Below are 23344 nucleotides of genomic sequence, written 5' to 3'. Positions count from 1 at the left end.
CTTTCCTTGCTGCAGGTTGGAACAAGGGGGCAGAGGAAGCTTAGCCCTGCCAGTAGAGGCACTGTACTTTCCTCCCTCCTCTCTCACTAGGCGACCAGCCCTCAAGGGTGAGGACAAGCCGGTAGCAAGCGTCCGCCCAGTTCAATCCACCCCCATTCCTATGATGCCCCGGCATGTCCCCATGGGCGGTGCAGGATCAGCCTCGAGTTCCAATCCTGCTGTCAACTTCCCCATCAACTATCTCCAGCGAGCTGGTGTCCTCGTGCAGAAGATTGTCACCACCACAGGTGAGCTGTTGCTGCAGGGCTGAGCCAGGAGTAGTGAACTCCTGGATCATGACAGAGAGGGTGGAAGCCTGTCCTTTGGTCCATCCTCCAAATGTCTCCTGTGGACATGGGCTGGGGGCAGAGACATCAGAGCTGCTGATACTGCCTTTCCGTGTCTGAGGGGTTCCCCAGTGTCTGGGGACTTCCTGCGTGGGTGTGTAAGGGGTGTAGGCCTGATGGGTTTTAGGATTGAACTCACTGCGAGAGGGCCTGCGGTACTGCTTTCAGCAGGGAGCTGCCAGTTGTCCTTTTTGGAACAGGTGGAGACCTTGTGCCAGAGCGGCCTGGGTTTTGCTYCCTCAGAGACCTGCACTTTCCCACTCTGCTGTTTCCAGTGTTGCTCTGAAATAAATTCAACGCTTGCTTCTACCACAGCACATGGGGGAAACAACTGTGCTGCARGCAAAGGGGTTCGGTGGTGCAGTTCTTGCTCTTGGCTGTAGCTCGTGGGCAATTTCACAGACGCTGTTCTGTTTCCTCCCACTGCCAGATATTGTGATTCCGGGTACAAACACGTCCACTGATGTACAGGCRAGAATCAGTGCTGGCGAGAGCATCCACATCATCCGAGGGACTAAAGGTAAGTCCCCCTRTCTCAGTAAATTTTGTGGATGGAGACCTGAACAAGGCTAATCAGCAAAGAAAGGRCCTAAACCACGAATCAGTCCTTTGAGAGGAAAATATGTAGGAAGGGGAGGAGATCTGGATTCTGCRGTGGCTCAGCTGTGAACTATGCTTTGGCGTGTTCCTGTGGCTGATGCCTCAGGGACGATTGCTGCTGTGGCTACTCCAACCTCTAAGAGGAGCTGTTGAACTTCTGGATGAGGTGTCTTGTTCACACAATGCCCACTGCACACACTGAGGCAGCTAAACACTTCCCAGTGCTCGCAGAGCAAACTTAGCCCCAACACCAAGTGTCACACTTCCCACTGGCAGTACTTTGGGAGAGGGAGAGCTTTGAACTCAGGAAAGCTGAAGAGAGGGAGGTGGAGAGCAAGGAAGGAGACAGGAGGCCCCCACTGATCTCCCTTCGTGGGCCTGGCCTTACGCAACACTGTTGCTGTCTGTGCAGCCTCGTTGGCTCACTGCTCCGCGGTCCGAAGGTGAGACCAGAAGTCATGCGTGAAGTTGTTTGGCCTCTGTTCTAGGGACATACATCCGGACCAGCGATGGGCGGATTTTTGCTATCCGGACCAGTGGGAAGCCAAAGGGCAGTGAAGACCGTCGGACGGCTGCCTCAGGTAGGGGCTTGTGAGCGTTGCATGGGGCTTACTCCTGACCTTTCCCACCCGAGCGTGTGTTGGGTGGTGTTCCGTGGCCTTCCTCCATCACGCCTGTAACGAAGAGACCYAGGCTGACCCCACAATCTCCCCGCATTGTCCCCACCTTGCTTGTYACTTCTGCCTCTTCCCCTTCCCTTCGGCTCCCAGGATTTTCCTGAGCTTGTCTTTCTCACCTGTTCCGCCTCCTTTATTCCAGGCTCCCAGAGCTCTTCGCTGGAGTCCACGAGCAACGGCAGACACAGTGCCTCATCACCGCAGCTCCCCAGCGCAGAGGAGCTCACTCGGCCCATATCCCCTGACAGCCCCGAGATCATCAGCGAGCTGCAGCAGTACGCAGAGGCGGCGGCTGCCCGCGAGTCCCGGCACAGCTCTCCCAGCACCAACGCAGCACAGGGCCACCCTGCCCGCACGGACAACACGACCAGCTTGGCAGCCCGAGGAGCTGAGCAGCGCGCAGGGATTCACTGCATGGCTCCCTCTGTGTCTTCGGCCCTGCCAGCCACCAGCCAGCACGTCGATGCCCACTCGGTGTTGGACTTACGGGGCAACAAGCGCAAGTCGACCTCGCCGTCAGCTCCGGAGGAACAAGCCCGCAGGCAGCAGAAAAAGCGCCAGTTGCCATCGTCCATGCAGCCGTACGAACACGGGTACCCCGTYTCTGGTGGGTTCGCCATGCCTCCTGTCTCTCTAAACCACAACCTAACCCATCCATTTGCCTCCCAGCCAGGAAACTCCTTATACATGGGTACTGGCTCCTCTTACTACCAGCTGCCCAATTTACTCCCAGACCCTCATCTGGTGTTCCCTGTGACTACTGACCCTCTGCTGACAGCCGGCACCGCCAGCTCTTCTGCTGCTACCTCAGCCACCGCCAGCGTCCCCTCATTCATGYTAAACCCTTCTCTGACGGGGGTGCTGCCCAATTACTCGCTTCCCTTCACGCAGTCACTCCTGCCCGAGCCCAGGATGTTTGCTCCTTTCCCAGCCCCTGTCTTGCCTAGCAGCCTTCCCAGGAGCATGGCATCTGCCTACCCTGGCTACATGTCCCCTCACTCGGGCTACCCGGCCGGGGGCCTCCTTCGGTCCCAGGTGCCTCAGTTTGAACCCCAGGAGGTCCCGGAGGTGGGATGCAGCTCCAATGACGAGGACAAAGACGACGATGTTATAGAGATCACAGGGAAATAACGGGCCCAGCTCCTGCTCGGTCTCAGCTCAGCCAGGAGGCAAAAGTTGCAGGACCTTTTTTGGGAGTCAGGATTTCCCCTCTGGGCCATGGCATCGGGTGGAGGATGCGAAGGGGGTGGTGCGGGGTTTGGTTTGGGTTTTGTTTCGTTCTGTTGGTTTTTAGCTGTCAAGGATCTGAACTGTACTGGGCGCCGGGAGACCGGGGTGGGTGTAGAGTGGACCTGTGAGGGCCGGGGGAGCAAGAGCCGGGGGAGGGAGGGAAGCAGCAATGCAAACCGTAGGAGTGCCTCCCTCCCACGCTCTGTCTGTCTGTCTGTCTCTGTTCTCTGTCTTGTCTGAAAGGGGGAGGCTCGGGGTTGCGGGTCGCCGCCGGCCGCCCGCGGGCCTGGAGGCGYGGGCTTGGCCGCTGGCGGGCCCGGCTCCCTCTCGCGTGAACTGCCTTATCTGTGAACTGGTCCCGCTGCCGGAGGGGCGGGAGGGCGGGAGACCCCGGCAGAGGTTGGGGATGAAGCGTTTTTACTGGGGAGGGCGCGGGAGGGGAGGGCTTCTCCGTTGTGTGTGTTTTGATTGGGGGGGGGAGGGATTGATGTTAGAGGTTTAAAAAAAAAACAAAACAAAACAAAAAAAACAACCAAAACCACAAGCGATTTGTCTGTCATCCTCTTCCAATTCCCTCAAAAGCGGTGTGAGGGCTGCAGCCGGGCCCCTGCGGCGGCGGGGAGGGCAGGGCGGCTCGCGGGGCCCCGCCGCAGGGGTCCCGTCCCAGGTAGGTTGAGCCTGCGGTTTCCCCGCCGGCGGAGCTGTCGCCGCCGTCTCGGCGGCTGCTGGAGGGGAATCCCGGAGACTTCCCCGGCTCTGCGGCCCCGCRGGGCTGCGCGAAGGGCACGGCTCGCCCTGCCGGCAGCCCGGGCGGGTAGGTGGGCTCRCTGCTGCTTCTCAACGGCCCCGGGCAGTGGAGAAGGCCGCAGAGGGATGCGGTTGGGGACCCAGTGCCCGTTGCTGTTGACTCTGTGATCGGAGCGACTTCCCCCGCACAGAATCTCTACATTAATTTATTTCATGAAGGCATAATATTTATTGTTTGGGGGACTCTCTTTCTATTTTTAAATTAATTTCCATGTTAAAAAAGAAAAAAAGAAATAAAATGCTGGCCTCCATCACGCAGTGGTTGCTTGTCGGSTTGTCTGTGTGGGGAGAAGCAGCCGTTTGACCAAAGCGTAGTCTAGAAGCGGGCCCAGYGGCGGCGGTTCCCTCCAGCTGACTCGTGTTGTGTTTGCTGGATGTGGCCCCCTGCCCCGGGGGACGGTGCCAGAGCCACTGCCGGGGTTTGGGAGCGGCTGGAGGGACGCCRGAGTCCCCTTGTCGTGTTGGGGCGGGTGGCGGAGCCTCCTGCGCAAGCTTCGCGCGCTCCTCCCCAGCGAGGACGGGGTCTCGAGGTGTGACGAGTCGGGGAGCTCCTGCCGAGGGGCCCCTTTCCCCACCAGCGACGGCAGCGTCGCTGGCTCCAGCCCTCCCCTGCCGCGTGTGCGGGGCCTGGCCCGAGAACTGGGAGCGAATCACCTGGCCGCTCATCCCAGCGCCGGGGCTCCGGCRTCTCGCTGGGCAGGGAGAGGCGTCTCCGCGCGAGTTGCCCAGCCGCAGCTAGGCTCCGTGTGWGTGCGCGTGCGAGCGGGCGCGTGCGTTAGGGATGGAGACTAGATGGGAACCTCTGTGCACGTCTGGTGTTGGCAGGCAGATGTGCCCACCGGTGTGGGACGTCTTGGAGTGCAGCCAGGCTCTTGGAGCAGCGGTAGCTTGTAAAGGGACTTGGGCTGTGGAAGCCGCAGTCGTCGGTGCTTGCTGGGACCAGCTGGGGTTAGGAAGGGAGGACAGGATGTCCTGACATCCTGCATCGAGGGGGCTCTGGAAGATGAGGACCTTCCTTCTTCAGAGAAAGAGAGCAAGAGGGTGTGTGTGTGTGTGTGTGTGTGCGCGCGCATGCGCACGCACGTGCGCGTGATACAAAACCATAATAAAAATGTTACGGGGCTTTCCTAGTGTCTTTCTCTGTTCAGTGGACATTGTCTGTCAAACATAACCACACCATTCATAGAAGCCTTAGATCAACAGTTTAGCTATGCAAATTATTTTAATTATTTTTTCCTTTTTTTTAAAGAAAACAAACATTAAAATAGTGCTTTCTTCTTTAACATGTCCTAGGAGTTGAAAACCGAGGGGTTCTGAGCAAACTGCTGGACAACTTGTCTTTGGATGCACCATGGAAATAAAAATCAAACCCCCCCACAAAAGTAACATTAACTGATGGTGTTCATGCAAGTTTCTCCAAAGACTTGACAGTGCTGCGTCTGTGAGTCATGCCCTCCTGTGCTCTGTGTGTCCACCTCGTGCACGAGCCTGTGCCACTGATTGTATTGCAAGCTTGCCCAGATGTCCGTTGCATCCCTGTGAGGCTGTCAGATTTCCGGTGGATTTGGGGAATGCACCTAGGCAAGGGATTTCCTTGTCGAGAGTAGCAAGTTTTGAGACCTGCAGGAGCGTTATGAGAGACCTGTGGGAGGCCAGTGTCGCCTCAGAGCCTGAGCAGACTAACCAGAGCCCTGCCGCAGCCTGGGTCCGCGGTGGCGRTGGGCAGGGTAGCTGAGCTCATCCGAGTGAACCTCCTAATTCCTCTTGGAAGGGGGCTTTTCTGTGGCTCTGGGCTGAGAGGAGGCATGAAGATTTGGCTCGGGGCAGCAGGGCGCAGTGGCTCTGGATGCGGCGCCCGTGACTGCGCTCTGTTTTCTCTCTACTCGTTGCCTCTCCAGGAAAGCACCACAGACTTCTGGAGGGCCCTGTGTCCGGCACTGCACCGAGCAGGCCCTGGTGCGTTCCCTTCCACCGGGTGACGTGCTCCCGGGGGACCCCCGGTGTAGCCCGAGCCCCGTAACTGTAGGAGCTAGAGGCTGCCGTAGGAAACGCGCTGCGTGCCGCTAGGTGACGGCTCTGTTTCCCGCGAGCTGACTGCTACCCTTCCTGCGCAAGGGCGAGACGCGATGGCTCCAGGCTCCTCCGTGGCCCCGGCGGCTAGGAAGCCCCTCGCAAGCGTCCCGTTGGGTGGCCGCCCCTGGAAGTGACCCGCCGCGAGGGGCTTCCGCTGTTGCTGACAAGCGTCCGGGCAGCCGTAGCGCACGCGCCGCATCCCTGCCCCGCGGGGCGGCGGGAGCGGCTCTGCTGCTCCGTAAGTGCCTGAGTTGAGCCCCAGCCGCCCTTCCTGAGCCCTGTGGGGCGGTGTGGCACCTCTCCACCCCACCTTCCCTCCGGGCTTCCTGCCTAGCCCTCGAGAAGCCCCTTTTCAGGGGTGCAGGGTGCCTGTGCCCGCRTCGGAGCCTCAGGGGAGAGAGGGTCCCATCGGCTGGGGCAGCAGGTTGCYGTAACGCCCTGCACCCCAACCGTGGGGCGCCCGCAGTGACCGACAGCTTCCAGGGCTGCTCCAAGCTGGCCAGGGGAGGCACGTGGCTGCGGGCGCCGGCTTTCCCGTGGGCTGGGGGGACGCGGGAAGGATTTYCTCCACGCCATCGAAGCCATGAGGGTGTGCGGGTTATCCGGGCTCCTTTGGAATGGGGTGACCTCTCTGAGCCCTAAAACTCCTCCTCTCCCGTGGGGTTCCCTCCTCCCCAGACTTATCTCCTCTTTCGCATGTAGTTGTGCTTTAGAGGGTCCCGTCTTGGCTTTTCTGAGCTTGGAACAGGGGCTTCCCCAGCACGGGTTGAATTTTTCTTTTGCTGCTGAATTTGTCTTCAATGAACTGACGGAAGCAGTTGGCAGTTCGTGGCTGGCTGCGGGTGACACTGAGGACAGCAGTGCAGGACTCTCCGCTGAGGTATTTGGACGCTAAGGAAGATTTCTGAGCGCAGCGCAGAGGCCAGGGGCAGTCGCGTGCTCCTGAGGTGCAGCAAGCTGTCCCCTTGAGCGAGCACCCACCCCTGGAGCTCTTCCMTTAGGCGGGAGGTTTCTGCTCCCTCTCCGGACGCAGCAGGGACAGTCGGGYGGAGCTGCACGCTGTGCCACTGCAAGACGCTACGGGGTGGGTGGGGGGTGACCTGCGACTGTGACGTGCCTGGGAACATCCCAGCAGTTCCTCAGGCGCGGTTGGGTTGGCAGCCCTCGGCTCGTGAACCGGGGCAGCTCTCCAGGCAGCGGTCGCTTGGGCTCAGCGAGGCGGGCGTCTCAGGGAGACAGTGGCAGAGGCGCAGCGAAGCCTCGCCTGGCCTGCGCTCAGCGAGTGCTGGGGCAGGGTCTGCTGCATGTTTGCTCCCAGTAGCACCTGGGAGGTTGATGGGGCGGCTGCAGATACTCACAGAAAAACTTCCAGTAAGCAGAGGATGGGACTTCCACCACTGCTTCACTAGAAATTGCAAATGTTTGCTTTAATGATGTCAGCTAATGGCTAAACGCAAGAAAATTTGCTGTTGGTTTATGGATGGCTTCCAGGCCAAACGGGGCATGTTCAACAAGTATCTTCACAACTGCTGTTTTTCTCTACTCTAGGATGAGGTTTGTTAATCCAGTCTTGGAAGGGCAGGGGGTGGGGGGCAGAGATTCAGAGGGGAATGTAGTGCAGCTACGTTACGTTGGGGATGAGGGCTCCTTGCAGGTTGAACGGCGAGCGCTCTGCTCAAAGGGAGGACGCAGCCTGAAGGAGGGAGAGCGACCTCCGCCTCCTCCCAAACCGCCGCCGCCACTACGTGCTGCCCCGGGTGGCGCTGCTTTGTGGCTCCCACGCTGGCAGCACCCAGCTCGGCTCTGGAGTCTCTTTGGCAGATCCACACGTACAGGGGAGCCTGAATGAATCCACTGTTGAGTCTCATTTTGGTTTTGGGGAGTTATTTTTTCTTTTTTACTACCGCCTTAGTTTGTGGCCTGTCTTTTTGTGATTGGAAAGAGGAATATCTCTAGCAGGGTGGGTTGGTCAGTTGGCCCCACGCATGATCATGTGCTTCCCTCTTCTCTCTGTCAAGCGGGATGTGCTCGCCTGATCTCCCAGAACAGAGACTTTGAACAATTTGTTGTTTATATGATGTATTTATTTTTACTTGTGTTTCATGTCATTTTTTTAAAAAATAATAAATTGTAAGTTGGTATAACTGCCTGTTGTTTCTCTCTCTTTTGGTAAAAATGATTTTCAAAAATTTTTTTTAAAAAGTGGTTTGAAGTGGATTACGGTTGGGTTGAGCAAACGCATCTCAGGCAAACCTAGATCTCCTGCTGCCAGAGCCCCACTCAGCAAGCAGCTCCCTGAGCACCAGCTCTGGTACGAGGTGCCAGTGCGGGCACGCCGAGGGGGCTGTGCCCAACTGCCTCCAGGGCTGCCTGGGTCTGCATATGTCCATGGTGGAGTCTGGATGCTGCCTGGTGTTGGGGACCAATGTGTGAGACCTGGCTATTTCCATTCTCAGTCCTCTGCATTTTCTATTGCTGCTAAAAACAATTGTCATTAAGATACAGGGGAAAACTGAGGAGAATAAATACTTTGCAGGGCGTAAATAGCTTGGAGTCTTGAGTCCAGACTGTCTGTCCTTGCCTTGTGCTCCGTGGAGGCACACAGAGAGGCAGAGGGGACTGGCGCAGTTTGAGGTAGTAAATGCAAGGCATTTTCTGCACTTGAAGCTGAAAGGTGTCTTGGAGCTGGTGCCTGCGTGCAAGAAGGGCCCTGGAGAACTGGGGAAGGGAGCTGGTGCCTGGGCCCTATGCAGGCCCGAGAGCCGAGGCAGCCCCCGGCCCGCTCTGTGCGGCTACAGGGGGTGAGGGTGCCGTCGCACTCGGCCCTTCTTGCTTTCTGGGGAATGGTGCTGCCACTTTTGGTGCCAGGCTTTCTGCCGTTGCCTTTCCTGGTGCCGCAGGGCATTGCAGTAGATGTCAAGGCTGGTGCCTGGTGCCCCCAGGGCCCGTGGGAACCCCCTGTAGCCCATTTGCAGGTCTATTCGGGGCTGGGGAGCCTGGTAGCTTMCTCCTAGCTCAACCCCCTTGCCCTGTTTGTAGGGTGGTATCTCCATTGCCTCATGCCTGATAACACGAAGGCTGTAACGGGTGAGGGACCGTGAGAAGGAGCGCTCCACGGCCTGGCACTCGTAGGTGCCAGCGTCCTCCCTTGCAAGCTGGCGGATCAGCAGCCCTTGCTCCAGCATCAAGAAGTGGCCGTTGTTCCCGACCTGGGCAAAGGCAGAGCGCTGTGAGTCGATCCCCRCTGCTGCGGCGCCCAGCTGAACCGGGCCCTGGGCCCTGCGCCCCATACCTCGCTCAGGCCTGTCTCCTCGCCGTGCTGCACCAGCCACCGGATGCTTGTCTGCGGTGAGGGAGCCAGGCACTCGAGGAAGGTTGAGTTTTTTTCCACCCCAAAAACCAGCTTCTCTACTGCAGCAGTCCCTGTGGGGGGAAGGGGACAGGAGAAGGGGTGACTGCCCAGCCCCACGCTCCCTGTGCTGTGTGACAGCACGGGTAAGATGGCTGGCGTGGCCCTGAGGCGGACGAAGGGCAGACAGCATGTAGGGGGCTAGTACTGGCCCTGGCAGAGGTGTCCAGGACACGGAGGGTGGCACGGAGCCAGCTCTGCCAGGCCCGCAGCTGCAGTAGATGGTGCAGGTGCACGGACGTGGGCACTGGTTTCTCAGTGCTGTGCTGCCCTGGTAGCACTTGCCCACTGGTGCTCTGGAGAACACTGACTGCCCGGACTGGGGCCTCCTTGCGGGGCCTGGGGCTGGCGCTCACCCGTTGTGGTGTCCTGGCACTGGCTGAGCGGGTCAGACTTCAGCACATCCTGGCACCGGGCCTGCCTGTGGGAGCAAGCAGATCCTGGTTGTGGGGTAGCGCTGCATGGTGGCACCCACCCAGGCTGTGTGCCACAGGCCTTCTCAGTGGCAGAGCAATGAGGAACAAGGGGAGGGATAGGGGGCACCGTGGAGCAGGAAAGGTGGCACTTGGGGGGTCTTGGTGGACTGGGAAAGCCTTCAGGGCCAGTGGCTTGTCCTGCGCTGTGCTGTACCCCTCCCTGTGCAGGGGACAACAGGGCCGGCCCAGGCGGACGCTCACCTCTTCTCCGTGAGCATGTTTGGGGCGCAGGTCTTGCTGTCCCAGGTGCAGTAGGGGTCCCTGGCCAGGCAGCAGTCGGTGCAGGCTTTGCCGTAGAGCTCGCAGCGGTATAGGGACAGCTGGAGCAGCCCRTGGGTGCTGCTCACAAACAATTCCTGCTGCTCAGGCAACCAGAACAACAGCTGTCAGTTATCCACGAGGCTGGAGACATGGAGTGGGGACCAGCCTGGGAACTGAGCACCCTGCCCTGTCCCAGGCTGGGGGCACTGGGAAACAAGTGCGGCGCAGGGCTGAGCCAGCCACCCTGCCAAGCCGTGCAGTGCTGCCCTGGTGGGAGCCTGCTCCTTACAGGTGCAAGCTCTGGGACTGAGGGAAGRAGGTGCAGGGGATGAGGCCGGGGTCAGCTGTCTGCTGGACCCCCTCCCTTGGCTGCTTCCAAATGAAGCTTTAGGGAGAACTCACCCGCTTTGGTGATAACTGCATGTCCAGGATGGGGGAAGGCACCTGGAAGAGAAGAGGGTCAGTCCTGCAGTGAGGTTAGTCCTTCCTGGACACCTTCACCTGCCATTGGGGGCTGAGACCCYGTGGATGGTAGGAGGCTGGCCATGACCAGAGTCCCTGGTCCCAGCTCCTCCTGCGCAGTGCAGGCAGCCCAAGGCAGCCCTGTGCAGCAGCAGCACTGCTGAACCCATGCTCAGCCYTCTCCAGATCTCATTTCATGGGCTGATGTGTCTCCCCCGACCCAACTTGCCTCAGGATGGGACTGGATGGGGAGTCAGGCCATGACTGGGTGCCAGGCCCTACGGACTCTAGCTCTGCCCCCACGCAGTGATGGTAACAGCACTACCCACTGGGCAGGGCAACCGGGCGACAACAGCAGTGAGGTGAAGGATCTCCTTGGATGGAGGCCAGCGAGTTACCGCAGGGGTCTGCAGGGAGGGGCTGGATAAGGGCACACTGCACGATCCAGCCGCCTGCGGCCCAGTCCTCTGTACCTTAGAGACGCTGAGCTCCTCCAGGCTGATCTCCTCAGTGCCTTGGTTCGCCCCGCTGGCCAGGCCCACCTTCAGGACTTTGCCTTCATCTGTGAATGCAGCGGGAGAAGGAGCTGTCAAGGCTGGGAGACACCAGGCTCAGCAGGACCACGGGCCGTGCAAGCTGCCGTGTGGCGACAGCGTCCGCAAAGCTAGGGCAAGCCCCTACTTGTGCCGAGGAAGAGCATGTCGTAGTGCCTGCTCTCCATCTCCACCCTGTGCACCAGGAGCCTCTGGAGCCGGTAAGGTACGTTGACTCTCACAAGGACCGGCTGGCGGCCCTGCGGGTACACAGGCTCCCACATCAGCTGGTGGGTGCGCATGAAGCTGATCACCTCATCGGGGAAATCCTTGGTGGACTGCAGGAGGGGGTCGTACGTCTCGCTGGGGCACTGCCGGGACCATAGGGGGTTATATTATGTCTGGGACAGCCTGTCCTGCTCTCTCCCATCCTCCGCTCCTCTGCCCCAGGCCCTTACCGTGCCAGGCCGGGGATATGGGACACGGCCCTTGTATTCCACCCAGCGGTAGTCAAATCCCTCCTTGTGCGCAAAGGGGCCGCTGAAGGCAGCTCTCACAGCAGCCATGGAGTAGACACACACTGCCGAGCCACTGAAGACGCCGCTAGAGGGGAGGGAGCGCAGAGCTGTTAGTCTCACTGCTCCTCTGCAGGGGCCAGGCTTGKGTGCACCCACGGCCCCTGAGCTCGCTCTGTTCCCTACCTGCCTGAGAGCCCTGCCCAGCACCCGGTGGGTGATGAGCATTTCTTCCCATCAACCCATCCCATCCCAACTGTCTGGCACAGCCAGTTCAGTCTGARGGGAGTGGCTGCTGTGCAGATGCCAAACTTAGGGCTGGGGTAGTGAGGCAGCAGCAGGCACCAAGCAGTGAAAACACCAGTAGCCCTTCCTTTCCCAGCTGGGTGTGGGTCTTCCCCTTCTTCTCACAGGGCACCTCGCAGGGCAGTGCCGGTGAGGGGACGGAGGCGGCTGGACTGCCCTATTCATGGGGCCAGCCAGAGCCCACAGCTCACCTGGAAACTGTGAAGAGGCCGAAGACAAGAGGGTTCTGGGAGTCCCGGGTGCGGAGGAGGAAAACATCCTCTGCAAACAGAGAGGTGGCGATGAGGGGCCTGGCAGTTGAGCATGCGTCACGAGGATCGTCTAATGGCCATCCTCACCACTTAGGGACAAGCTTAGGACAGAGGCGTTGGCACACCCTCCTGGCTGCCCATGCCACTAAGTACAGTCGTACACTCACCAAGCTGGTCGAAGTGTGTCTCGGTGCCTTGGGGCCCAGGGATGGAGCACACCAGGCGGGCCTTGAGGAATGTGCTCCAGCGATTGATGAGGCTGCGCTTCCCTCCAACGTCATTCTGCCGGGCACCAAGAGCTGGGCTTACCCCAGCCTCTCCCACCGCTGCACACCCCGCCAGCCCCACAGTGGCACACCCTGCAGGCCTGAGCCCTCCACACCATGCTACATGTGCAGTGAACCCCCACCCCGCCCCAATCCTTGTCATTTGCCCCTGTTTGGGATGCCCYCTAGCCCAGAGGAGGGAAGGTGCCAGGGGAACTCTCTATTTGGACAGAAGTCCTACACCGTGCCTACAGTACTGCAAAAAGTCAGGAGTAGAGGTGGGAGCTGGATTCTGTCTTCCCAAAGATCTGCGCATCMCTGAGGCAGCTGAGGCCAGCGAGGAGGAGCACTCCCAGCCTGCTGCTCTGTGCTGGTTGTGAGACGTGTGTTTGCAGTATGCCAAGCCACAGTAACTGACCTTGCAGACCCGGGCCACTCTGGCATGGATTTGCCGTCTCTCCCACTGCCCAGCTTCCAGGGCAGTCTCGCGGAAGAAGATGTAGACCTTGTCATCGTGTGGGTTGTAGGTATCAGGGATGGCATAAGCACCAATGAACGCAGGCTCTGCAAGAAGTCGGGGCAGCACAACGTAGCCTTGTGCTGGCAACCCCCCCGGCTAGATCTGAGCTTTTAATATATGCCGGAGACTTTCAGCCCATGCTTTACCCATGGGAGAAGAAAAGGGAGCCAGAYCTCCAGGCCGTGCAGCAAATACAGTGCTGACTCCAACCTTTCTCCAGCAGAGGGAGGGCCCCTGCAYCTCACTCATCCCCACCCTTGTACCGTGTAGCCAGTGATCCTGGTTCTGCTCTGTCCGGATGTAGCTCTGCTCAGCCCTGTGAACCCAGGTCCGAAAGAAAGCAGCGCTGCTGCCCATGAAGTCACTGGAGGTGCCTGAATAGAGCTCTCCATCTGCAGAGTCACAGAAGGAAACGTGGGTGAGCTGGGACACTGCTGCTGGACGTTACACTAGCAGGGCTCCCCTGTGTTGCTGGAAGCCCTTGTGTGGGGGGATCCAGTTAGATGAGCGCCTCCCTCACTCCCTAGGAGGCCGGCAGAGGTAGGATGCTGCGAAGAGCTGCAGGCGCAGGAATGCTGTGGCGTGGCGTAGCTAACCAGGGCACGATGGCCTCAAGCATTTGAGTCACTGGTCAGGAAAGGCCAATATCCTTAGCACAACCCTGGATCAGGAGACAACCCTTCCTCAGACTCCTCCAACCATATCCGTGCCAGCGTGGGCTCTGGCCAATGGTCACAACAAGGTTGTGCAAACCCACTTCTTCTCCAGGATGGCTTCTAGCCCCAGCCTCCTAGTCTGTCCACAGCATTGGCACAAAGTGGGCAAACAAGTGACATCAAACACTCCCATGCATGTGTGGCAACTGCAAAGCCCCACTCTCCTGTTTCTGTGCAGGAACCCCTCCATGAGGCTGGGATGAACTTGAGCAGAATGAGGCTCTGCAGGGCTGGCTCCTGTCACTCTCCCCCTGCTTGGGCACCAGCACAGCAGTGCAGCCCTGCAGGCAGATGTACAGGAACCTCCTCCACACATGGACCATTCCTAGAGCTCCCACACTCCCAGCATCACCTCCACTTCCTGCGCTGCATTTTTCTCTTACCGATAAGGAGACCTGTGAAAGGTTCGTGGGGGCTGTATGGGCACCGTCCTCGCCCCGATTCCAAGGAGTGAGTTACGAGCCGCATCGGTGGGGCCCCAGGATCCTGCCAGAGCCAAAGGGAAAAGGTCAGCCTAGGTGGAGGCTAGGAATGAACCTGATATGACCCCCTTTGGCTTGGCCCTACCTTCCATGGGATGTCCCTGTCACTTTGGTAACTTGGTGGCTGTGTTGATGAACATGAAGCTACATAGGGGCCCTATCCTGACAGCACAGGGGAAGGCCACATTTGATGAGCCTAGTGAAAAGCAGGAAGGAGGCTGGTGAGCTCAGTCTGTGCTACCTGAGAGCAGGGGGTCTGTGGACTGCCAGGAACAGGTCCCACCTTTCTAGGAGCATCCCAGTGTTGCTGAGCATGGACTGCTTCTTGCCACGTGCAGCAAGTCCATGCATGCTGCAGGCTCCCTGCACTGGCTCCAGGCTCTGAACCTGACTATCTGGCCACATTCTTCCCCTCCCTCCCCCACTATAGAGGAGACCAGGGATCTGCTGGGAGGGAGAGAATCTCTTCCACCTTCTGCAATGGAGACATGGCTCASCAGGGTGTCCCTCACCTTTGCCTTGCCTCCCAGCTGGATGAAGGCACAGACAGGCTGGTAGGAACCAGTCCCACAGGCAAACACATGGCTCCTGTTGTACGGCTGCAGGAGGCGAATGAAGTTGGCACATTCTGTCTGCTCAGGAGAAAAATTTTGGTAATGGTCAGAGCCCAGGTTCACATATGCAGGTGCAGCCGCTGCCAGCCATATTGCATGTCTTCCCAGGACGGGGGAGCCCAGCTGGATCCTGCCCTGGGAGCCAGTAGGCTGAGCTCAGTGAGGCCACGTGCCTGTCTCCAGCTGGCTGGACACTGTTGTGTCATGCAGATCTCCAAGGCCCCATTTTGGGGTCACATGGGTGTTAAATACCTGTGATGAGCACACGAGGCCTTGTGCCAGGGACTCCCTGCCCTGCTTACCTCTGCGTTCTTCCCCGCTAGCTGGCAATGTTCAACCTGCTCCCTGGAGGCTGGCCAGAAAATCTGCAACACAAAACCCCACCAGCCTGAGCCCCACTGTCTGCTCCCGGCTTTCCTTGACCTGCCTGGACAGGACAGCCACAGCTTGACCAGCTCCCACTAGCACTGCCTGGCATGGGCAGCTCCCCAAAGACTGAGGTGAGATTGGTGAGCCCACGTCCACCCAAACTCTTCTGCTAGGCTGAAGCACATGGTGAGGACACAGGGCTGCTCTGTAAAAGGTCTTACAACTCTTTGGGTCCCAAAGGCCCAGCTGAGCTCAACAGGAAGCCTGCCAAATAGGTTCAGAGAAAATCTGGCTGGGGGACAGAGCCTGGGTGGRCCACGGCACACCCAGTTAGTAGGCAGGCTCTCCTGGATCCCAGCCTGTGGGAACSTCAGAGTGAAATGTGTTAATGATCTTTTCTTTTGTTGATTTTGAACTGTGCACCCCACAGGCAGGATGTATTGGGATGACATTAGTGGACTTGGTGCTTGATTTGTTTTAGATCTTGCAATTAGGTGTGAGCTCAGGGCTCTGGGCACTTCCCTTTCACCCTCAGCTGGGACCCAGCCAGATCTCCACTCTTGGCTAAGTGGCCATGTCCTTTCCTGGGGCCAGCTGCAGCAGGAGACTCTTATTGTCAGTTCCAAGTGGGAATCAACACCAGTGGATGGCCCAGGGTTGGTTGACCCCCCACCAACTGAGATGCCTCAGTATAATTGTGGCCCTTGGTGACATTGTGCCACCCCARCTAGGACCATATCCCCCTCCATTCCCTGGTACCAGGATGGAGAGCTGCTCCCAGGGGGATCAGAGAGGAAGAGGCCAGTCTGGCTCGGGACTGCGTTCACACCCTCCTCCCCAGCACTGACCTTCTCAGGCTCTCTGCTGGGATGGTCTAGATGGAGCAGGAAGATGTGGTTTTTTGCTCCCACCATCAGCCAGGCCCTGTCTTCATCCAGCAAAAGTGCCTGAAAATCCAGCCCATCCCCTGATGCCAGCAACAGGCGAGAGCTGTTGTATTTCAGCAGATCTAAGGGGAAGAAGGTGGAAGAAATGGAAGACCATCAGTCAGTGATGAAGCAGACAGCCTGAGACCCTATCATTCCCTCTCCCAGGAACAGCTCTTATTACCCACCCTTGACCCAAGGGAAAGTAATTTTCCTGCCAGTGCTTGGCAGCAAAACTTATACCCCTTGGTGCCCCAAAACTTATCATGCTTCCTTCTACGAGCATACCTGGAGGAAACAGTGAGTCACCTGCACAGAAGAAAGTACTCTGACCCTGGGATGGACTCGGCAGGGTCACACGGGCCTGGTTTGCTGGGGCCTGGGGAAGGAGAGCAGTCTAGCTTAAGGATCCCAAGCTATTCAGCTTCTAGCCTGCCATTCAATAGTGCTCTTTGGCCTGGGTGGATCACCCTAGAGCCACCTGCCCCAAAGCCTCTGCACCCTGAAACTCCATGGGGAGAGGGCTGAGAACACAGAAGAATCATTTGCTGCATCTCCCAGGATGTCTTCCCTGGGCTTTAGCTCAAGAGAGTGTTTTTGGCTATTCCCTGGGGCAAAGTATAACTCAAATTAAAGGCTGTATAAAAACACAGCTGCCATGGCCCAGCCAGGATACTTCCACCACCTCCTCTCCAAGCCTGTTTTTACTGTTAAGTGCCTGTGAACTGCTGGACTTTACCCAAAGCACCAAGTCAGCCAGATAGATGGCAAGGCAGGTCTCCAGCTGTGTCTTAGGTCCTACTCTGACCCTGACTCTGTCACATTTTGATGCTTCATGCTCTGAGACACAGCCTAAATGCAGAATTAGACTGGGTTAGTCTAATTGTGAATTAGACACAGAAAAATGCGCTTATAAGAGCACCTATTTGGTGCTGGAGGAGGGAAGAGCCAAGCTGCCAAGCGAAGAAGTGTGCCATGAATCCCCCCCATGCTCCAAGGGGAGCAGAGACTGGGCTGTGAGAAAGGGATTGCTCTTCAGGCTGCATCTTCTCCTGCTTGTTCCTTGTGCTGAGGCTCAGGGACTAGCTAGCAGGCCCCCCTGCCCCGAACCCTCCTACATCACAGTCACAGTCATGCGSGTGTGAAGGAAGGACAATAAGATCTGTCTCTTGCTTAACCACTCCTGAAACAACATCCACTAGGGCCCTGACCACCTGGCTGGCTGCCGACAGGCTTTCCCAGGGTCCACATCAGTCTGTGACATGCAGCATCAAGTTCTCTGGCTGGCTGCTGGGGCAAGCTGGCTTCCCCCCATCATTGTGCACAGGCAGCTGCTGCATAGGACACAGCTACAGTTGCAATAGTTGCTGTTCTGGCGAGTGCCTGCTCCAAGAGATCAAGACAGAAAGACACCGATCTGGAGACACTGGAGCTGAGAACATTAGAGCTCCTAGCAATTGTAACACATTGCTTTCCTCTTCAAAGCTGGCAAGATCCAGCTAAGGAGAAGGTGAAGGCTGGCTACATGTGCCAGCAAGGTTGTTTTGCGCTGTGGAGCTGCGTGGAGGAAAGCTACAAAAGCAGGGTCAAGGTAAGCGGTTACTGGTGAATGGGAGCAGGGACATGAAATGTAGATGGTAACCCAGGGTGCTTTGGTACAATTCAGGCTGAGAAATCACCCTGGACCATGCAGATGGAAGTAGTTTGCCAGTAACTAAGGGAAGTTGTCAGGGGAAGCAAGTGATGACCAGCACAGATGGGAGCATGGGTGCCAGTGAGCAGAGCGTGCCAGGTGCGGTGTACATGAACTCAGCTCCTCTGTTCAAAATGCACCAGCTGATCCCAGAGGCTATTGCTCTCTTCCTTCCACCTCATTTCCATGGGAGAGAGGAAGCGGGGCCAGTTGTTGTCAGCTGGAAGCGCCACTGACGTCTGCTCCTCTCTGTGAGGAAAAGACCTGCTGGGGCACACGCAACAAGCAGGGGTCCCTGCCCGGAACTGTGCCACGGCAGCCCAGCCTGCTCCAACAAGGCGTTTCCTTCTCCCCTTCCTCCAGGGCTGGCCAGTGCTGGGGTGAGAGCTCTAGTTACTGTGAGACAGAAAAACTCCCCTCTCTGACAGTAACTGCTCCCAGCTGCTCCCAAGGAGATCCTTGGCAGGAGAAAGAACCCTCACACTGCTCCTAGAAAAGTTTCCACAGTCCAAGCTCACTCAACCCTTTCCCTCATGTACCCRAAGCATCTCTTGGGGTGCCTCTGGGTGGGCAATAGCCCACCCTCCTGCTTTTGTCCCAGTGCAGGCTGCTCCCATGACTGWCAGATCCAGACGGAAATGTAGGGCAAGGCACCGGAAAGGCAAATGCGGGGAGACGGAAGGTCAAAGATTTATCCAATACGCAGGTGTAATTAAGTGGAGTGGGGAAGGCTGGCTGTGGGGGATGTGCCTGCTCGGCCTGCAGCAATGAGAAAGCTGCTGTTAGTAGCACTTTGTCCTCTGATCTGCCCTGGCCCTGTTCAGTGATGAGATCAGGGCAGCCTTTCTGCTAGCCTCTCAGGCCTGCTGCAGTGTCAGGTGGGAGGATTTGATCTGGCCCTCAGGAAGGATTCACTGACCTACACTTGCAGCAGGAAATCAGTTACGGATGAGCACCATGGTCCATGCCTTGCGCTGTGCCATGGTTCTTCTCCTTTACCAAGAGGATGGGGCATTCAAATGCCACTGATTCACATGTTGTATGTGCAGGAAGCTGCCAGCTAAACGTGCACAACCCACCCTTTCTTGTCCTTAGTCTGTCTATACAAACAAGACATCTGATTCAGGCGCCAGCCCACGAGGCAGGGAATCAGGTGGTCTCTGAAGCAGCTATGTGATGGCTAAAAAGATGGGTGAGCCCAAAGAAACATCCTCTCTTTTGTGTTATCTTCAAAGGCCATGGTGTGTTTCCTTTGTTGTCAGGATCACCGTAACTGCCTTGTCCCATCCATCATCTCTGCCTGCCCTTAGCACCAACACCCTCAGCGCAGGGTGACCCTGGGCTTCCTGGGGTCACAGCCCGGCTGTGCCGGGAGACCGTTCTCCCTCCTTCCCCCAGCCACAAGAAAGAGCCAGACCAAGGAGATGACCCCTGAAGCCCAGGGGAGGCTTGGCTCTAAATCAGGCTCCAGCCTTCCTCTGCCATTGGCTGATAAGAGCTGTGTCAGTGCAGCTTTTGGTGCAGATAACCAGAGATCCACCAACCTCCTGCCCTGCTGCAGTGTGATGGCTTCTGGATCCTGCCCAGCTGGGTTGACTCTCAATCAGATACAGCTAGAAGACCCATTTGCCAACTTCTAGCTGTGCCAACCCCATATTATTACAGTAATAGGAGCTCAGAGAGGTGCTGTAGTTTCACCGCATAGTCATGCTGCTACATAGCCTCAGAGTAAGAAAACAGAGAGGCTCAACCCAGGCCTGCATCCAGACTGACCAGTGTGACCCATGTTTACCCAGAGACTGCCTGYTGCACAGCCATGATGGTGTTTGCCACCTCCGATCTGCCGGAGCGCTGTTATAAACCTCCTCCCTACCTCCTCAGCATGGTGGGAGCTGCTGCTGTTGTTCCTGGCCCTGTGCCCTGTGCCCCATCCTTTCTTTACTCTTCCAGCCTTCGGTGCTGTCATTTCCTTCTTGTGAGCCTGCTTACGTCTCATCTCCCCCTCCTCCCCCAGTACAGCTCCACCTGCCTCCCCCATGCTGGGATCTGACAGCAAGGCTGATTCTGTAGATGCTGGGGTGGATGTAATCTCAAAGGCTGTTTTTTTTTTCTTCTTTCCTAGGGATTTTTAAATCTAAACTTCTCAGGCCATTGTGTCCTTGAACCTGCCTTGGGCTGTCCATGAGTCACATCCCCTGTCATTGTTCGTATATTCCTAGAGCCCTCCTGATGCTGGGAGCTTCCTCTTCTGCCTCTGCCCAAGACTCTGAGGGCTTTTGGCATGTCTGGCCCCAGCACACTGTGGGGCTTTGAAGTCCAAAGTCCCTCTGTGTTCCTGCTGGCTCAGGAGCCTCCTCTGGTTCCAAGGAAAGACAGGCCCTGTGCTGCATTTCTGAGCTGGGTCCCATCTCCCCGCTGGGATATCCTGCTGGAGACTGAGCAGCCCAGAGTGGGCCCTGGAAGATGGGACCCACTGAAGGCCATCTCTGTAAGGCTGCTGTGGGGCAAAACTGTGCTGATGGGAGGGAGGGGAGGGGGAAGGCAGCACTGCCTGGGGCTTAGTGCCCCTGTWTCACTGTGAGTGCGAAAACAGGGGTTCTTCCTCCAAGGCTGCCTAGGTCGACTCCAGCCCAGGACACCCTGTAAATTGCACAGAGTGAGTCTGGGCAGAAGGGAGACATCTCTGGGTGTCCCGGACCTGGGCTGCACCCAGGCAGGACATTCCATTCTCCAAGGCCAGCAGCACTAGCGCTGCATCCTCAGGGGCTGATCCTCGGGGTTTCAGCTGCAGTCCATGAAGCACCCCAAGGGCTCAGAGCTGGCACACGTAGAGAGATGCTGCAGCCACAACCTCCTGTCTCCCTTGAGCCCTGGGCCATCCTGTCATCCTGGCTGGAGAACACTCCTCCCAGCCCTCTGAAATGAGGCACAGGCCYCAGGGAAATCCTGCCTGCCAGCAGCCTCCAGGGTCCTCTTACCTTTGTAGGAGATACGAAGGCGAGGGGCATGTTGCTTCCAGGCCCCGCTGGTGTCTGGGTGCAGCAGGAGGATCCAGAGCAGAACTGTGGAGAGGGGAAGCCTGCCACTGTGGGAAGCTTTCATCTTGGTGCTCTTCTGCTGGGGACAGAGGCAGCTCTCCCTCACAGTTCCATGGTCCACCCACAGAGATGCCACTTTCACCTCCAGCTGTAAGAAGAAAGGGAGAAAGTCTGCACAACTGCGGGCTGTATGCAGACTGGGACTCCATCCCACCGATGCCATGGATCCACGGCTGAGAAGAGCTCTGGGCTGCTCCAGACATCCCAAGTGACAGCATGGCATGTCTGCTGGCAGCGTGTACCTTAGAAGGTGTCAGGCCAACTGCCTGGCAGAGAGGAGCTACCACACTCTGCCTAAGAGCAGGCATCTGGCCCCAAACACTCCCACARCACTGCAAAATTAGCCAGTACTGTTGAGCACAGTCTTGCTGAGAGAGGTCTCTGGCCGCAACTGGAGTTCAACAGACYGGGCAGATGGTGAGGCATAAGCTGAGTATCTGAACTCCTCCAGGCCCCTGATCAAGCCTGCTGCAAAGYGTGTCATGACTGTTTATCTGACCAGAGCACCTGCAGGCTCTGAGAAGGGCCAGGCCCCATTAGTCTCTTGTGAAACACAGACTCAGGGAGAGACAAGGCCTGTCTTGAAGAGCTCCATCAGCCTAAACTGACAGGTGGGAGGAAAAGCAGGGGGCCCAGAGAGGCAAGTATCTCACTTGCTGGGCTATCCTTGCAGTCTCGATGGTTATTGATGGTTACAGTATGATCAGGAGAATTTCTCAATGTCTCCAAGGCTGTGGGGTCTGGATGCCTTCACATCACAGAGCAATTCAGTTCCCCAGTAGGTGCTGTACACCCTACACACAAGTACACACATCTCCAGGAGCTGTCAAAGTAGCCTGGTTCACAGGGCCAATTTGAGTACTGAGAAATCCAGTGCATGCTGCGGCTGGAAAGCCTGCTCACAGGCTGCATCTTCTCCTGCTACCCAGAGGCTCTGACACATTTTACATAACAGAGAACTCAAAAGACCAGCTATTACAACCTGGCTAAGGGCTGTGTGTGCTGTGATGTCTGTGGGCCCTAGGAAGGCAGCACTAGCATCTATCAGCTCCTGCACACTAATGACYGTGTGCATTCCTACCCTCTCTTACATTTACACATCCCCAGACACAGTATTATTGCCTTACTCCTACGCATCATGGAGGGGAACAGAGCTGGACTGACAGATCTCACCAATTAATCTGGGCAATTTAGCCAGTTTTTTTTCCTGCTTATAAATGTCCTGGTCTCTAAATGTCAGCTCCAACTATCCAATACTCTTGCTGTGTATTCAGTTCTATAAGTCCCCTAGCTAAGAGACTTAAAATGAGTGCAGAGGCATTTGGCCCAAGGAATAGGGGATTTCTGTGGTCTCTGTTACAGTCTGTGTAGGAGTGAACATGCAGGCACAGCCCACAGAAGCCAAACATTTTAAACTGCCTTGTTCTCTATCTTCCACAAGACGGAGCACCAGGCTGGGCCTATGGACACAGTTTCAGGCTTTCAGATGGATGAGTTTTTATCTTCTGGTGGGAAACAGGGAGAAGACAGCTAGATCTGCTGTTCAGCAACTTTCCAATCCCCTTTTGCATTTCACAGAGTTCTTGCACGGTGCAGGTTTTTGTGCAGTCCCCCGGACAGCTCCTTTCCCAACTTTTTCCCTTGCCTTTATTGGAGTTAACCAGTTACAGCCTAAAATTGTGCAGATCTAAGTGTCATCCACCACTGCAGCCCTCACCTAGTCCAACCGAAGCCAGCTGGCTTTTTAGGGGACACATGCTGAAATGGGAGAGAGCAAGCAACACCACTGCACTAACAGTTATTCTCTGCCAGATGAAGGTTAGAGGTCTCAGTCTTTCCCCAACTGCCTTTATCCTCTAGGCAGGACAGGTATGTTCACCCCCAACACACTGCAAAAGGCCTGCTTGATTTCAGTGGTCAGGCACCCAGTGCTCTGCAGCTAGTGTGAGGGCTTTGCAACACGGGGATAATTTAGCACCACAATTTACTGACACTGGTGTGGGTTTGTTGGGATGGTGCTGAAGGGAAAGATTAGTTCAAAGCCATCAAAGCCCAGTCTTTGTGCCACTCATTCCTTGTCCATGCCAATCTCCCCAGCATCACACATGTACTTGTTCCCCTTCCTGCTTTGCTCATACTCTGGCCAGTGCAACGTGCTTCTGCTCTGTACAGGTGCCCTCCTCTGGTCCCAAGARACCCGGCACTACCCTGGATGTGACCTCATGGTAGATGTTGCACTATTTTTTGTATCATACTTTAGCTTTGGCTCCCAAACCAGCTCTCCCCTGTGCAGACTTTCTGAGCTCCCAGTTCAGCAGGCCCATCACTGCCTATAAGAAAATGATTATGGGTTTCGCTAGGTTTAAACTGCTTGTTGGTTGATCTGCTGATCATCTCAGGCCACACTGGTGCTCTGTAGTATGGTGGCATGCAGGAGAGCAAGGCTCAGCCTCTGGGGTTAAGCTGTGCCTAGTCAACACATTTAGAGATGTACATGCACTGTCTTCCCACCTTGTAGGCAGAGCTACTCATCCCACCTATGTACAGTGCTTTGTTTCTCTCATCTTCAGGGTTCCTTGCTTCAGAGCTATGYGTTTGAGGGACTAGTACCAGGGTCCTTTTCCTCCCCCGGCTGCCATACTCAGTTCCAGGTGAGAAGTGAACCTACTTCAGA

The 23344-nt window shown here is 57.0% G+C and overlaps 2 protein-coding genes across 6 annotated transcripts in view; one reads left to right on the top strand and one right to left on the bottom strand.

Moving 5' to 3' along the window:
* RAD54L2 (RAD54 like 2) overlaps window positions 1-7917 on the top strand; it is a 48970-nt gene extending 41053 nt beyond the window's left edge. For 2 of the 3 annotated variants that reach the window (XM_085311593.1, XM_085311594.1), the window contains exons 18-21: window positions 91-287; window positions 817-906; window positions 1475-1567; window positions 1806-3312. In XM_085311593.1, the coding sequence (XP_085167719.1) occupies window positions 91-287; window positions 817-906; window positions 1475-1567; window positions 1806-2794 (1369 nt within the window). In that variant the 3' untranslated portion in view covers window positions 2795-3312. Of the gene's footprint in view, window positions 1-90; window positions 288-816; window positions 907-1474; window positions 1568-1805; window positions 3313-4993 lie in introns of those variants that run through there. The other variant, XM_085311595.1, reaches the window with a different exon arrangement.
* LOC146592120 (semaphorin-3D-like) overlaps window positions 7896-23344 on the bottom strand; it is a 27828-nt gene continuing 12379 nt past the window's right edge. Inside the window, exons 1-18 of one of the 3 annotated variants that reach the window (XM_085311597.1) lie at window positions 20913-21067; window positions 20551-20758; window positions 15802-15962; window positions 14887-14949; window positions 14483-14602; window positions 13872-13974; window positions 13036-13164; window positions 12671-12816; window positions 12154-12268; window positions 11927-11996; window positions 11373-11517; window positions 11063-11285; window positions 10855-10943; window positions 10322-10363; window positions 9860-10017; window positions 9539-9603; window positions 9066-9196; window positions 7896-8982 (exon numbers count right to left, since the gene is read on the bottom strand). In XM_085311597.1, the coding sequence (XP_085167723.1) occupies window positions 8566-8982; window positions 9066-9196; window positions 9539-9603; window positions 9860-10017; window positions 10322-10363; window positions 10855-10943; window positions 11063-11285; window positions 11373-11517; window positions 11927-11996; window positions 12154-12268; window positions 12671-12816; window positions 13036-13164; window positions 13872-13974; window positions 14483-14602; window positions 14887-14949; window positions 15802-15962; window positions 20551-20758; window positions 20913-20978 (2451 nt within the window). In that variant the 5' untranslated portion in view covers window positions 20979-21067 and the 3' untranslated portion in view covers window positions 7896-8565. Of the gene's footprint in view, window positions 8983-9065; window positions 9197-9538; window positions 9604-9859; window positions 10018-10321; window positions 10364-10854; window positions 10944-11062; window positions 11286-11372; window positions 11518-11926; window positions 11997-12153; window positions 12273-12670; window positions 12817-13035; window positions 13165-13871; window positions 13975-14482; window positions 14603-14886; window positions 14950-15801; window positions 15963-20550; window positions 20759-20912; window positions 21068-23344 lie in introns of those variants that run through there. The other 2 variants (XM_085311596.1, XM_085311598.1) reach the window with 2 other exon arrangements.

This window comes from Rhea americana, unplaced genomic scaffold (assembly GCF_003343005.1).
Source record: "Rhea americana isolate MKP2758 unplaced genomic scaffold, rheAme1 scaffold_345, whole genome shotgun sequence".
Classification (NCBI taxonomy): domain Eukaryota; kingdom Metazoa; phylum Chordata; class Aves; order Rheiformes; family Rheidae; genus Rhea; species Rhea americana.
The sequence above is the reverse complement of the archived record's forward strand: the minus strand, read 5'-3'. Positions and strand labels throughout refer to the sequence as shown.